This window comes from Alnus glutinosa, chromosome 3 (assembly GCF_958979055.1).
Source record: "Alnus glutinosa chromosome 3, dhAlnGlut1.1, whole genome shotgun sequence".
Taxonomy (NCBI): domain Eukaryota; kingdom Viridiplantae; phylum Streptophyta; class Magnoliopsida; order Fagales; family Betulaceae; genus Alnus; species Alnus glutinosa.
In genome coordinates this window covers 33,179,078-33,195,136 of record NC_084888.1, presented here as the reverse complement: position 1 = coordinate 33,195,136, position 16,059 = coordinate 33,179,078, and the positions used below count along the sequence as shown (strand labels likewise).

General features: G+C 41.1%; 1 protein-coding gene across 2 annotated transcripts; it reads left to right on the top strand.

Moving 5' to 3' along the window:
* The first annotated feature begins 13,378 nt into the window (after nucleotides 1-13,378).
* Nucleotides 13,379-15,857, top strand: LOC133862388 (probable RNA-binding protein ARP1). Of its 2 annotated transcripts, none has more exons than XM_062298179.1 (6): nucleotides 13,379-13,941; nucleotides 14,056-14,197; nucleotides 14,303-14,429; nucleotides 14,571-14,613; nucleotides 15,083-15,311; nucleotides 15,473-15,857. In XM_062298179.1, the coding sequence occupies exons 1-6, from the start codon at nucleotides 13,756-13,758 to the stop codon at nucleotides 15,520-15,522; spliced, it is 777 nt and encodes a 258-aa protein (XP_062154163.1). In that variant the 5' UTR covers nucleotides 13,379-13,755; the 3' UTR covers nucleotides 15,523-15,857. The 2 variants fall into 2 exon arrangements, with proteins under 2 accessions (XP_062154163.1, XP_062154165.1); XM_062298181.1 differs by having other exon boundaries at nucleotides 13,384-13,941; nucleotides 15,453-15,857.
* Nucleotides 15,858-16,059: the final 202 nt, after the last annotated feature.

Here is a 16,059-nt window from a genome sequence, read left to right as displayed (position 1 = left end):
TGCGTTTTATATGCTACTGAATGTCGTTTTGGTCATTTAGTTACAAGTTACGTTTTGTTCGTAAGGTATGTCGTTTTGGGTGTTTTCCTGTAAGGCCAGTATATAAGGCCATGTTAGGTTAATGGGTATCTCATCTAGAATCTGATTATTTGTTTACTTGTAATTAGATGCTGAGCACCTCGAATGCTCTTAAAGGACAGGCACCCTTGAAGTTGCCATATCTTAATTTCCAGCATTTTCCCAATTCAATCCATTAATTCTACTCCCAATTCCCTTTCAATTCATTTAAACCCTAATATCTTAAGATACCCGTTACAATTGGTATCAAAGCCCAGGTTCGAAGCTCATGAAAACTAGATCCCAAACCATGGCAGAAGAAGCTCAGAATGTTAAAGAATTGCAGGAACGGGTAACACGGATGGAGCAGGTGATGGTAACAACGGAGGATTTGCAGGTGGCTATGCAATCCTTAAAGGCCCAAGCAGCTTCTCAAGAGGCCAGGCAGGAGACTCGGGCTAACAGATTGGAGGAACAGATGCAGCGGTAGGAGCAACGAATGCTGGCGCAGATTCAGGAGATGTTAGCTAATAAAGGTGGTCACGGAAATGGGTCTGGAGAGCATGTGCCTTTCTGCGGACATTCCGACAAGAACTTCGCTACCGGGGAGACTTCGTTTTATGAAGGATCTACCTCAGGGGACGCAATTGTCAAAGCCAAGACAGTCCGATTTGCTGGGGAGACCTCTTTTCATGAAGGATCCGCCTCCGGGGACGCAATCATCAAGGCCAAGACAGTCCGATTGGACTTCCCTAGGTTTGATGGTGAAGATCCCGAGACCTGGAGTTGCTGTGCTGAGCAGTTCTTTGACTTCTATAACACTCCCACAGAGAACCGAATTGCTCTTTCCTCTTTCCACATGGACGGGAAGGCATTGGTTTGGTACCGAGAGCTGAAGGCTAGCAATTCAGTGAAAACGTGGGATGAGTTTGTTCGTTCCATGCAGATCCGCTTTGGACAAAGCTCTTATGATGACCCGATGGAAACACTGTCGAAATTGAAGCAAGAAGGCACACTCGAGGACTATAAGGACCAGTTTGAGACACTGGCCCTTAAGGTTCACGGGTTACTCGACGGCCATAAGCTCAGCTATTTTTTGGGGGGACTCCGTGATGATATCCGGGTTAGGGTTAGGATGTTTAATCCGAAGAGTTTGATTGATGCCTATTCTCTAGCAAGAATGCAGGATGAATGTCTGGTGACTGGTCGACGAAATGCCTGCCTTAGTTGGAGTTCAAACCAGGTGCACCAATCCGGACAAGGTTGGAGCACTAAGTTACCGATGGGATTTGTAAAGAGTAACAGACCCCCTAATACTACCCAGAACAGCGTGCCTGGACAGGGCAAACCGGGTTTTGTGCCCCAGACAAGGATAGGGCCCCTAGGTAGAGGGGAAGCCCACCCGAGTCAAGCACTAGTACTTGTGCAGAAAATTACACCAGCTCAGATGGACGAGAGGCGACGAAAAGGTCTCTGTTACTCATGCGATTCCAAGTGGACCCGAGGCCATGTGTGTGCGGTGCCTAAGCTTTTCCTAATTGAAGCTCTCGAGGAAGGTGAAGAGACGCAGGGGAAGATGGAAGTTGCGGGTGACGAGGATCCGGGGGAGTTCTTCCTAGAGGAGTTTCCGGAGATTTCCTTAAACACCATCACAGGCACGCCGAGCCCGAAAACAATGAGGATAGTTGGGTTTTTGAGGCTCCACCAGGTGATCGTCCTAATCGACTCAGGCAACACCCATAATTTTGTTGATGCAAAATTAGCTGCGACATTGGGAATTCAGCCGCAACCACAGGAATGAATTCAGGTGCAAGTAGCCAATGGGCAGGAAATTGTGAGCCCAGGCTGGAGTAGAGAGGTAGAGATAAAAATGCAGGGGAGTGTGTTCCGCTCCCGCCTCTTCATTTTGCCACTGGCCGGCTGTGACGTTATTCTGGGAATCCAGTGGCTTTGGACTCTAGGGCCTATTATGTGGGACTTCAGCAAGCTCCAAATGGTGTTCCAGCATGGGGGCAAGGAGTGCGTGCTCCTTGGGTTGAAGAGGGGCTCGAATGTGAGTTTCAAGGAAGGGGACTCATTTAGATTGCCTAAAAAGGAACAGAAAGGGGTATTACTGCAGGTGATCACTCCTTCGCCTCAATGTTGGGCTTTGCAGGGTCCAGGAGTTTCTCTCACTCCCCGACCAGATCTCCTTGGTCCACTGTCCTCCATTCTGCAAGAATATGAGGACGTCTTCAGGGAACCTAAGGGACTTCCACCTGCCCGGTCACATGACCATTCCATCACCCTCCAGCCCGGGGTGCAACTAGTCTCAGTTTTGCCATATAGATACCCCTACTACCAAAAGGAAGAGATAGAGAAGATTGTGAAGGAGCTCTTGGAGTCTGGGGTGATAAGACACAGTCACAGCCCCTTCTCATCCCCCATGCTGCTGGTTCGAAAGGCGGATGGGTCGTGGCGGATGTGCATGGATTACAGGGCCCTAAACAAGGTAACCGTAAAGGATAAATTTCCTATTCCTGTGGTAGATGAACTCCTAAATGAGCTATGGGGGGCTAAGGTATTTTCAAAGCTTGACCTCAGGTCCGGGTATCACCAAATTCGGGTGGTAGAGGAGAATGTTCCAAAGACAACCTTCCAAACTCATGAGGGCCACTACGAGTTCTTAGTTATGCCCTTCGGGCTAACTAATGCCCCCTCCACATTCCAAGGACTCATGAATCAGATTTTTAAACCCTATTTGAGAAGGTTTATACTTGTCTTTTTTTTTTTTTTTTTTTTTATGATATCTTGGTGTACAGTGGGGACATGGAGACACACACCACTCACTAAGGACTACTCTAGATCTCTTGCGGCAAAACCAACTATTTGCCAAGTCATCTAAGTGCAGGTTTGGTTGTGAGGAGGTGGAATACCTAGGGCACATTGTCACGGCAGAAGGGGTTAGTGCAGATCCAAGGAAGATTACGGCTATGGTGGACTGGCCTCTTCCTAAGAATATCAAGGCCCTAAAAGGGTTTCTAGGGCTCACTGGCTATTACCGGAAGTTCATCAAGGGTTACGGCTCCATAGCTAGTCCATTGACAGCTATGCTTAAGAAGAATTCCTTTGGCTGGATTACGGCAGCTCAAGAGGCTTTCCAAGCCTTGAAGGTGGTTGTCACCCAAGCCCCAGTGCTAGCCTTACCCGACTTTTCACAACCATTTGTCATCGAATGTGACACCAGTGGGATTGGCATCGGGGCAGTGCTTATGCAAAACAAGCGTCCCATAGCTTTCCTTAGTAAGGCCCTCAAAGGAAAGGCTTTTCACATGTCAACCTATGAAAAGAAATTGTTTGCCCTAGTGACAGCTGTCCAGAAGTGGAGGCCTTATCTCCTAGGGCAACCCTTTGTCGTACGGACCGATCAGCAAAGCCTCAAGTTCCTCCTCGAGCAGAAGGTTGGAACACCTTTTCAACAAAAATGGGTGACTAAACTACTGGGCTATGACTTCATAGTTGAGTATAAGAAATGGGTGGATAACCGGGTTGCAGATGCTCTTTCTAGGAGGGAGGATTGGGGCGAGGAGATAACCCTATCCCTGTTATCCATTATGACTCCTAGTTGGACAGCAGACTTGAAACAACAGTATAAGGAGGATGAGGACCTCAAGCAGTTGATGTCTCAGTGGCAAAACCATGAGTTAGACTCCCAGAGATACTCCCTCAGAGATGGGCTTCTGCTGTACAAGCATAGGATCCTATTGGGGCAGTCACCGCAGCTAAAAGGTCAAGTGTTAAATTTTATCCACAGTGATCCTTCAACCGGGCATTCAGGTTATGAGAAAACCCTACACCGAGCTAAGAGGGACTTTTACTGGAAGGGGATGAGAAAGGATATTAAACGATTTATCAAGGAATGTGAGGTTTGTCAAAGGAACAAGTCTGAAAACACCTCCCCTGCTGAGCTGCTACAACCTTTCCCTATTCCTACCCAGGTCTGGATGAACATCTCCATGGATTTCGTGGAGGGGTTGCCCCTGTCCAGAGGACACTCGGTGATCATGGTGGTGGTCGATAGGCTGTCGAAGTACAGCCATTTCGTTTCATTCTCCCACCCCTATACCGCAGCTATGGTGGCTCAGCTCTTCATTTCTATAGTGTTCAAGCTTCATGGAATGCCCTAGTCCATTGTTTCGGACCGAGACCCTGTATTCACTAGTTTGTTCTGGAGCGAGCTGCTCTGGTTGCAGGGTTTTACTCTCAAGTTAAGCACAAGTTATCATCCGCAGACCGACGGTCAAACGGAAATAGTCAACAAGTGCCTTGAGAACTACCTGAGATGCTTCGCTCAGGATAGCCCCAAGCACTGGACTAATTGGCTGCCATGGGCGGAGTATTGGTACAACACCACATGGCACTCCTCAATCAAAATGACTCCCTTTGAGGCCGTTTATGGACAACCCCCACCGAGGTTATTATCCTATATTCCAGGGACTACTAGGGTTGAAGCCGTAGATGAGGTGTTGCACAACCGCGAGCGGATCCTCGGCCTTCTCCAACAAAACATGCAACAAGCTCAACAGAGGATGAAACACTATGCAGACCTTAACAGAACTGAAAGGACCTTTACAGTGGGCCAGAGCGTTTACCTGCGGCTGCAACCATATCGGCAGATGTCGGCGGCCTATCGCCGGTCTCTCAAACTCTCCCCCTGCTTCTATGGGCCCTTCACCATTCTCCGCCTGGTGGGAGATGTGGCCTATGAACTGGATCTGCCGCCAGAGGCCCGCATCCACCACGTCTTTCACATTTCCCAGCTTAAACCCAAACTGGGTTCAGCTTGCTCTGCTCTACCGAGACTTCCACTGATCGACGACCAGGGCGCGATTCGACCCGAACCGGCACAGATCCTAGACCGCAGATCCCGGCTGAAGAACAATCGGGCCCTCACCGAGATTTTGGTCCGATGGGAGGGGCAAACGGTGGATGACGCCACATGGGAAGAGTTCCATGCGTTGAAAGACGCCTACCCACACCTTGTGGGCAAGGTGTTTTAAAAGGGGAGGGTATTGTCATGGCCATTTCTCTGGCCATGACCATAAAAGGGAAAGCTTGAAGGTTGGAGCTTGGAGCTTGGAGTTGAAGAGAGAGGAAAGAGATTGTGTGAAGTGAAGAGAGAAGGAATTCTGAGAGTTCTAGAAGTCCCCTTCAGATGGACGGCTATGAAAGGACCACGTGGCAGCAGGAGGAATAAAGACAGTAGGCTCAAACGGTGCGTGGAGGATGCTGCTGAGCCGTGCGTTTTATATGCTACGTACTGAATGTCGTTTTGGTCATTTAGTTACAAGTTGCGTTTTGTTGGTAGGGTATGTCGTTTTGGGTGTTTTCCTGTAAGGCCAGTATATAAGGCCATGTTAGGTTAATGGGTATCTCATCTGGAATCTGATTATTTGTTTACTTGTAATTGGAGGCTGAGCACCTCGAATGCTCTTGGAGGACATGCACCCTTGAAGTTGCCATATCTTAATTTCCAGTATTTTCCCAATTCAATCAATTAATTCTACTCCCAATTCCCTTTCAATTCATTTAAACCCTAATATCTTAAGATACCCGTAACACTTTCCTTGAGAGAGTACGTTTATCATGAAAGTGATTCAATTTGGATCAAGATTTTTTACAATTGAGGATCTGTTATTATTTGTGTTCTTTGTTCTTTGGATTTGAAAGTGGGCTTCCTAGTCCAAGTAATTAAGGGAGCCTTGCCCGAGCTCCACTCGGGGAGCTCAATGATGTAATTTTAATATGTAAGAATTACATCTTTATCTAAATAGCTATCTAGTCTAAATATGAGTAGTAGTTGAATAAGAGTCTTAGCTTATCTCTTCTAGTGAGAAAAGATGAGTAGTAGTTGTTGTTTTCATTTAAAGTTCTCTTTGAATAGCAGTAGAATTATCTAACTAAAGGAATGAGATAGAAGTAATGTAACTCCATCTAGAATAGAGTAATATTATGTTGATTATTGTTATATGAAATATAATTTACTGTGATTTTTGGCAGATTAAGCTTTTTTCGAATTAGCTATTAGAGATTATAGTTTCTTCAAACAAGCCAACTTATCATTTTCTATGTTTTGTATTAATCGGTATGCATCAGAGGCTCCTCTCACGTCCCAGTATAATCATCCATCCCCACCTCCTCTTTGAACACAAAATGGAAGGATATTCAAAATCGGATGTTTAAAACTCTTTTTAATGCATGGTCCAACGGGCTTCTTAGGGATTAGGGTAGCTGTCAATTGGCATTGGTTGTATTTATTAGAAGAAAAAGGTGTAAATTGAATTATGAAAAGATTGGTCCATCGTACGTTATTGCTATTTATACGGTTTTACTCTTTAACAGAGACTATAAAGATTGGTCCACCCATGGTGTTTGAATGTTGATCAGCAAGCCAATTGTTTCTGAAAGTTTTCTGACCTACCCGGAAGCGAGCGACTTAAATGAATTGGGTCCAAGCTAGCAAGTGATCAAGCAGTGGACAATTGACAACGTTGTCTCGCACCCATAAACAAACATGAAGTACAACATTTTTAGGTCAAGAGGCCTATTAGAAATGTTAGACATTTTAATATTTTTTTTCAAAAATTTAGTTTTAATATGATATGTCACAATTTTATAAGATTGTAGCACATTTTTTAAAATAATAAATCACGTAAAATTGTGACATATCATGTTAGAACCCTCTCTCTCTCTCTCTCTTTCTTGCTCGGTCTCAGATTTGGTTGAGCCTCACCTCAAGAACAAGAACAGGAAATGCGCCTCTGAAAATGTTGTGATATTATCTTATATATATATATATATATGTTCCCCCTCCCCCCACGCCCCCACGACGTGACCATCATTTCTTGCCTGCTCAAACCCGCCAGCTCAACCCCCAACACCACCCACTTGCTTCCCCTCTATGTTGAGAAAAGAGTACGTTGCTAGCTCCGCTTCAAAACACCATGCCTATTGGCTGCTGACAACATGGGTATCTCTTAACCGATTAGGAGGAAGAAACTACTACTGTAGAGGGTAGTTATTGGTTGTGGTGGTTGTATTTGGGTCTATTGTAAAAGCTCGAATCATTTTTACTTTCATGGTTAGTCCACTTTCGGCAGACAGTACAGCGTATACCAGTAGAGAAAACCGTGGGGAATGTGATAATGATATTATTATTATTCTGCAGGAATATTTAAGCACTAATGTCAAATCATGGCTAATAGAGAGGCACGTTATTGGTCACGTTAGGAGAGGAGGGGCGGAATTGCGTTAGTTTGGCCAACTCATACCCTCAGAGTGTCCAGCTCACACCACCACCACCCCCTCCTGATGCCTTCAATGCCAAGAGTTCCACAGTCTTGTTTCCTGGTCAAAACACCTTTTTTTCTTTTCTTCTTCTGATTTTTCCGATATTCACCAAAGTAACCCGGCCTGTTGGTATACAGCTGGCCACGTTATGACCCTGAGAAAGAGAGAGAGAGGCTTTGTTGGGGGGGTGAAAGAGATTCAGTACATCTGGCAGTCCTCACGTGGGCTACCCATATGTTTCGTTGAACCCGAAGTGCACTGCAACCAGAGACAACAAAGGCATCAGCGCCATGCTCGTTTATTCCTCTTGCTTCAACTCATACACTCACGCTCTCCCATATCACTTCGCCTTCACGCGCTTACTACAAATCCTTTGAATATCATCAATACGTATTTTGGTATAACCAAGTTATTTTATCCTATGATAAAATTTTTCGCTAATACTCCGATTATTTCGACATAAAATGGTTTTCATCGTAAAAAAAAAAAAATGATTTTCTCGAAAATATTTTTCAGTGTTTGGCTCATACGAAAAAATTACCAAAGGCAAAAAATGCAATTGTCGCCGTTGCCAGATTCCGATGAGCATTTTTGGTCGAATTCTGGCCGGACTCCTCCGGATCCCGGCCATTTTGGCCGGATCTGACCAGATCAATGGCCGAATCCGTCCAGATCCGGCCGAATCAGTGGCCAGATCCAGCTTCTGACCATGGTTGGATTCCGGCCAGTTTCGGCCGAAATCTGGTCCACCGGCAACCGGCGATGGTGGCCAGAAGTCACCGGATTTCGGCACCGGCAGTATTCCGATGGCCAAATGTTGCCGGATTCCGATGGCCAGATGTTGTCGGATTCCGGCGCTGTCTGGATTCCGACAACCGACCATTGCCGGATTCCGACAATCAAATATTAAACGTGCGTGCAAGGGCGGAGAGTTTAATTTCGAAAAACGATTTACGGTTTTTAAAACCGTAAATCGTTTTCCAAAAACTAAAGAAGCTTTTACGGTCAAACCGAAAATGATTTTCGTTTACCATTATTTTTACCCCTACCAAACACCATAAAATACCGAAATCATTTTCCAAAAATCATTTTATGCCAAAACAAATGGAGCATAAGTATATTAAACCCACGTGTGTTTAGAATGCATGCGATTTTCATATACATTCTAAATAGATTGAATTATAATAAATTTACTCCAACACAATTTGGAGGAACAATTTTTTCTTTATTATGAGTGTATTGGTAAAGTTTTGAATTCTAAAAACATTATTGATTAAATCTTCACTTTATCATAATTGTAACTTTTATAAGTATGAGATTTGTTAGGCGTACCAACCCGAATACCTAGCCCATTTAGTATAGGGCCAAAGCATCCAATCTTCACTATAAAAGATGCACTCGCTCTCACTGTAACACATCGGTCCTATATTGAGAAGAAATGAATGGCTCCCATAGAGTGAGTAATTTATAAAGATACTAACGAGTGCAAGTCTCACATTGGTTTTATAAGAAATTCTAGGGAAGCTTCAAATCCTTTTGGGATGATAACACAAATGTGACTAACGTTTTTCCCTTCATGAGCTCGATGACTTGTAATAGAACATATTATATGAATATTAGTTAATATCATATGGAGTCGACGAACGAGATGAGTTCATTAAAGTTTCTCTCTCAAGCACCAATACTAACTTTAACATCGGAGTATTCATAGTCCTTGAGGGATCAATGGGCTCCGGTAATCCTTTCTTTGTTTTGCAGAAAGAACTCCACCATATCCAATTTGGCAGTTCGAAAATTACACTAACAAGGTTATAAATATGAAGTGCAAAATTGCATTACTCATTTTAATTAGTAGTTACTAATGATTTAATCCATATATCGATTAATATAAGCTAGGTACGTATTACATGTAATATCGGCAATTCATGAGAGAAGGCCCAATAAGACTCACATGCCAAACAAGTGCGAGCCCTGCCGCTCGAATTGTCCGAACACTCGTACCTACCCAGACAGGTGGACGCCAACAAACCATCTCTCGCGTGCTAGCTTGCACCCAATTAATTAATTAATTTCTCTTTTAGAGTAATTATTTCTCTGTCTTGGCTGGTAAGGTCTTATTTTCGTCTTAATTACTTGTCAATATCTCTAAAACGTACACGAATAGAGAATAAATCCCCAGGGTTTTCTTTTAGGGTAAGTGATTGGACAAAAAGTAGGCTATTTTTTCGCCGGACGAAATGTGCAAAGCATTATCTGATCTATCTCCTCAATCTGCGCCTAAATTTGTCTTTGAAACCACCAAATCATCACTTAGTTGTCAAAGAAAACAAAAACCAGTGAATAAAGACGGTGCATTACGTACCTATAAATTAAATGACGTGCATCCAATCATGCCATGGATTCTCCATCTAAATCGAATATCATTCAATATATTAACATACTCATCCACATCATCTTGACTCAATCTCCCAGTCACAAAAGGTCAAGTCGATCTCTATGGCACCATAGTATGTTAACTATGGTCAAATATAATGCAGGAAAAATTAAACTCAGGCATGCATCTATAGTTAATTATAGGATTATATTATGTTAATACATAGGTATACTTCTTAAAACTCTAAGGGTCTCACTCTTAAACACTAAATCAATCAAATTAAAGAGAGTGTTCTTATAGCTAGGAATTACATTAACTTAATTATATAAGTCTTTTATAAAGTCACGTCAAAGTTTACATGATATTTACTACATCAACCATTACCAGAAGCATTTTCCATCTTTTTTTAAAAGAAAAAAAAAAAAAAAAGTTTTAGGAATAGCAGGATTCTAAAAATTTGTCAGCTTTCGTGGCGAGGCTTCTCTGAATATAACTCCTCATCAATTTTATTGTCCGGATTACTATTCGTTCGTGCAGCAAATTAATGTGAGAAAGCTAAATTAAGGTTCACTTGCACATGCAAGTGTTGGGTTGCCCCGCACACCCGTTTATTTGGGCAGATAAACTTTATAAAAACTCTCAAGTTATTTACTATCAATATTAATAGCAAACTGAACAACAAATTACTGAGAATTCCGATTCAGCTTTTCCGGCCTTTGCTCAGGTAAATATTAGTGGAACAGTACATTGTGGCAGTTTAAGCAAAGATGGAAGAGAAATGATTCATATCCTGTAGATTTGCCCTTCATATCCAAAATAATTTTAAAAAATAGAAAGATAATAGGAGAAATCAATTGGAGCGTGTGTTTTACACGCTTGAAGCTGTAGCAGGTGGACTTGAGCCTCTGTTATAGTACGTGAGGTGAGGGTTGGGTCCTAAGCAGTCAAGGTTGGGCCCACGACAGAGCCGATGGCCATAGAGTAAGGAGTAGTGGGTCCACACGATTGGAGCAGAGGTTGTTGGCCGTGGCGTTGAGGTTGATGCACATCAGATATGTCTGACTTTGACCCTTTCGCTGCTTCCAACAATTGAACAACATGGAAACCTTTTTTTAAAAAAATAATAATAATAACAATTATTATTATTATTATTATTAAATTTTAAAGATTTAAACTAACTACACACACCGCCAAGTTGCGCCAACTCTTTACCAAGAGTAATGCTACTCACCTAAAAATTGCTATTTATATTTATTTATTGTATTTATGTCATATTAATTGATTTATTTTTTTTATTTTTTTTAAATTTAAGTTATTAATCACTTAAAACACGTCATGTCAATCGATATAATAAAAAGCGTGATAAATGAGTATGAAGAGTGACATTATTCTTATATATATTAAATAAACAACCAAATATCATTAGTGGCATTATAAATTTATTTCAATTAAGAGATGAACATTGACGGTTAGGGAATAGGGGTATCATAATCTTTAATATGGTAGTTCATGTGAAACTTACCATATTTGTTATTAACAATTCAATTTAATTATGACTAATGTAACGTTAATTTGCAAGAAAATTATAATACTTCAAACATTTTTTAAACAAATTATATCCATAATTTATCAACAAGTAAAGGGGTCACTCTTCACTTCACTTGATAATATTATAAGGACATAAATTTTCTACAAACCAATTTGTAAGAAATTTTATACAACCCACATATAATATTGACATGTGTCCCTTAGCATGTGAGAATTACATGTTATTTTAATATCACGTGCTTCTCACATACTTTTTTAATATCATTAATAAAAAAATATGTGCTTCTCACATATTTAAAAGACACGTATTACTCTTATATGTGGGTTCTTACAAACTAATTTATAAAAAAAATTTGTCCATATTATAATATACTCTTCATCACACATGAAGAGGCATGCATGGCATAATTGGGTGTAGGGTTGAAAGGAACGACCGACCGTATGGTATCAGCTCACTAGTACCATTCTTAGGACAGGTGGAGTACGATAACTTCGATAATTTTTTCAGACCCCACTTTGCAAAATGTACGGTATCCTTGAGGCCCGTCAGAGCACGCTATACAAATAAATAATAATAATTATTTTTTTTAAAAAAAAAAAGGTTAAATCCAGATTTGATCCAGCTAGGAGTTTTATGAATTTTTAAAAGCAATAAATTTGGTTAACGTGGTTTTCACATTTATGAAAATAATTTTTCTATCAATCTACTGTTAATAAAATTAACAATTGTTTTTATTATATATGTGTACGAAAAAAGTAACGTAAGAGAACGTACAAAACATTACAACGTGTACATTATTGGATATCAACGAATCTCCTAAAGCAAAGCCAAATAATAAATAAAAATAGGAAAAAATAAAAATTAAGGTGACAATGGGTGAAAGTCCTTCAATGGATGGTGGTGGAGTTTCCAACAACTCATCCCCAACCAACACCACCACCATCACAAAGGTGGCTCGGAAGACCCACTCTCGATCGAAGACGATGGTTGCGAGGGTGGTGAAGTCCCCGACCACAACCCCATCCTCTCCTGTGTTATAGTGGGCCGCGTGGGACTCCTCAATCTTCTTGTGACCGGCCATCTCATTTTGTGTTGGGGTGATTGCGGAGACACTTGCAAAATGTACTTATGCAGGTTGGAAATGGGTTGTTTGAGAACCCACGTACACTTCAATTCTATTAATTAACGGATAGAACTCTTTCCACCATCACCTCTTAGTATTATTTTTTATGGTATATAAAGATATGGCAAAAATGTATACGTGACAACTATTGATAGGTCTACATGCCTGTCTTTCTCTCTTTCTTTTCTTTCTTTTCTTTTTTTTTATAAAAAAAAGGAAATGGCAAATGGGCCTAACAACTTATGAACGGAATGAGTAATTTTTATACTCAAAAATTCCAATGACCAAATTTATCAATTTCTAAAACATTGTGTGTTTTGATAAAGATGAACCACAAAAACCATCTTGAGATTTAAACCAAATAAAAACAAACACATATCCACATGTGATTAAATAGGTAAGGGTATAAATTTTCTTCAAACTGATTTGTGAGAAATTTTTTGCAATTTACATATAATAGTGTCATATATTATTTAAGCATGTGACAATCACATATTTTTGTATCATTAATAAAAAAAAACATGTAAGAAACGCATGCTATTAAAATAACATGTATTTCTCACATGTCAAGAAACACATATTAATCTTAGATATATATAATTTATATGAAATTTTTTACAATTTTTGTCCGATATATAATCTCGTATTATTTAAGGAGAAAGTACATATATAACGAAGATAATGCCAATTTCATGTACACGACAGAAAACATTGACAAATACTCGTTCCTTTTTTCTCTAACATGCTCAAGTAGCGCGTGTGTACTACACAGTATCCCCGACTGCAGAAAACGCCGAGGGATGCGTGTTATTACGGCTGCGCGTGGAATAAAGTAACTCGGCTAGCCGGCCACTGGCTTGCTTGCTCTATAAACCAATAAAACGGAACACATAATATTAAATAGCACAGAATCCAGAGACAAACGCCCAAACAGCGGAGATGAGGAGGGGGTGTGTGTCTGTGAGTCAGTGAGTCTGTGACAAGTGTGTGTGATCACGTTGGTGATACTCATAGCCTTGCCAAAGTCTACCTGTCTGCCGCTCTGTCCCTCTGTTTTTCTCACCCTTTTTTTCTTTTCATCCTCCACTCTCTTTCCACCCCCTTCCCCTTAAATACCCTCCTCCTTCTCTCCCCTCCAACCCCCTCCCCACATACATCTCTACCTCTCATAAGAAAACACATACTTAGACCTCATCGATCATCAAACTCGATCTCAAGCACACCCAGAACAGAGTACTTGAGAGATTGAGTTGTATATGCTTTGAAAGGGAATTTTTTCATTTACTGGGTGTGATCTGGGGAACCGCGGCTAGACAAATATTAATGACGATGATGAGCAACAACATCGGGCAATTTGGGGACACGACACTAACCAAAGTGTTTGTCGGAGGGCTAGCATGGGAGACGCCGAAGGAGGCCATGAGAGAGCACTTCGAGAAGTACGGCGAGATATTGGAGGCTGTGATTATCTCCGATAAGGTCACTGGCAGATCCAAGGGCTACGGATTCGTAAGTGTTGCAAACCCATGGTGGATCTAATTAAGCTTTGTTTACATATATATATATACACGTAGGGGATATTAATAATTGTAAGCTTCTAATTTGTATCTTAATTATTTGTAGGTGACGTTCAAGGAGGCTGAAGCAGCTAAGAAGGCTTGCGAGGACGCCACGCCCGTTATCAACGGACGCCGTGCCAACTGCAACCTGGCTTCGCTCGGAGCTCGCCGCCCAAGGTCGTCTTCCACCACTCCTCCTCAACAAGGTATAGTACTCTTTGACTCTTTGGCAATGGTATTTTCGTAAATGCGACGATCATGGGGGTCTAACCTCTAACGTTTGTGTTATATATGTATGTTGCATGATGAAGGATCCAACGGTGGACCGAGGCCCACGTCAGCTGCGCCGGCGAATCAGGTTCAGTGGTACTACCCGGCGGCCGGGACACCCCCTTCGCCCTTTCATCATCAGCATCATCAGCCCGTTCCTTTCTATGGGTATCCCCCTCTTGCTTATGTGTGAAGTAACCTACATTTACGTTTACGTTTTAGGGATATTATTATTTGACAAGCTCTATATATATATATATATATATATATATATGCTCTAATTAATTCGCCTAATTACCTTATTATCAGGTACTCTCCCACATACATTGCTACTGATATCAGCTACAATCATGTAAGTACTGGATCTCATACGTACCCACTGTCTTGTATAATTATTTATTTCGTCCATACGTATATCGTATATAAGGACGCAATTTTCTTTTAACTTGGTCTATTAAATAGAAAATGGTGCAAATTAAAAATCAAAGTTTTTGATTAGTTATGTTTAATTAACTTGTACCATCAGATTTTTAATTTATTTTATTTTTCACAAAAACGAGTTTAAGATCCGATCCGGGATAGAATCGGTGCGGGGCATGGCCCCTAATTTTGAAATTTTTTATTAAAAATATTCATAATATATATATTGCCTAAAAATTAGGCTTTGCTTGCCCATCATTCATGTTTTGGCCTAAAATTTTAGTTCCACCCCTTGATGGATCCTATGTTAGGAAGTATATATCAATTTCCGCCTCAAAGATATATGTTTGGGATGTTGTTGTTTAGTTGTTTGAATGTACGTTTAATTACTACACATACAGAAGGTAAACTACAGCGGCGGGAGCTATATGAATGGGCATTTCTCTCAAGTGTATCCGGGGCAAGCTATGGTGGGTGGCAACACATTGATGCCCATGTACCCTTATTACCATTACCATCAATCACAAACAATGGGCCTACCCGCCCACTTCTTCTCGCCAACAGCAGCGGGCCCCATTGCCTCAGTCCCGGCGATCATGTCAAAACCAGCATCAATTGCTCCTACCACAGGTACACACAATTGCTTAATTAATTCACATGGTAACAATACCTAGCTATATATAGTAGTCAACTGCCAACTGCCCATCATGAACCCCACCTGGCTTAAGGGAATTATAATAAAATAAACGTAAACTGATATTACAAAGACAGTTTGCTTGGCTGTGGAATAGGTACAACAGTTAATGGCGCAAGTGAGGAGAGGTTGAAGAAGGTTGGGTAAGAGGGCACTTTAGTTGGGAATAACAAAGGGAAGTTTGGTGGCTGCTCAGAACAACCTTATTATCTGATCTGTCGTGGCTACTCTTTCCATTTTTTCAAATTTCATTTTTTTAATTCTTTTTCTTAGGAGTGCTTGATAGGATTCTTTCATTCTCTCTCTCTCTCTCTCTCTCTAACATCTCAGATTGAGCTGTAAACCATTAAAGAAAAATGTAGCTGAAGTACTCCATGCGTATCTGTGAGATTACCCATTTCTTCTGGGTTGCTTTTGGTGCCAATTCATTGAACTTTGCTGCATAAAGCCTGCATCTCTAAATAATTACAGATTTCTCTCTCTCTCTCTCTCTCCCTCTCTCTCTCTCTTGGACGTTTGTGATTCTGCTCTACCAACAAAAGGCTTAATCAATGTGGTGTGCCATCATTTCTCTCCTTATAATATGAAAAAGAAAACCATTTTTATGATTACTAAATGAGTTACCCATGTGAAGTTCTGATCATTACAACCATAGTAATTAAAAGATAAGCAAGCAAATGACTC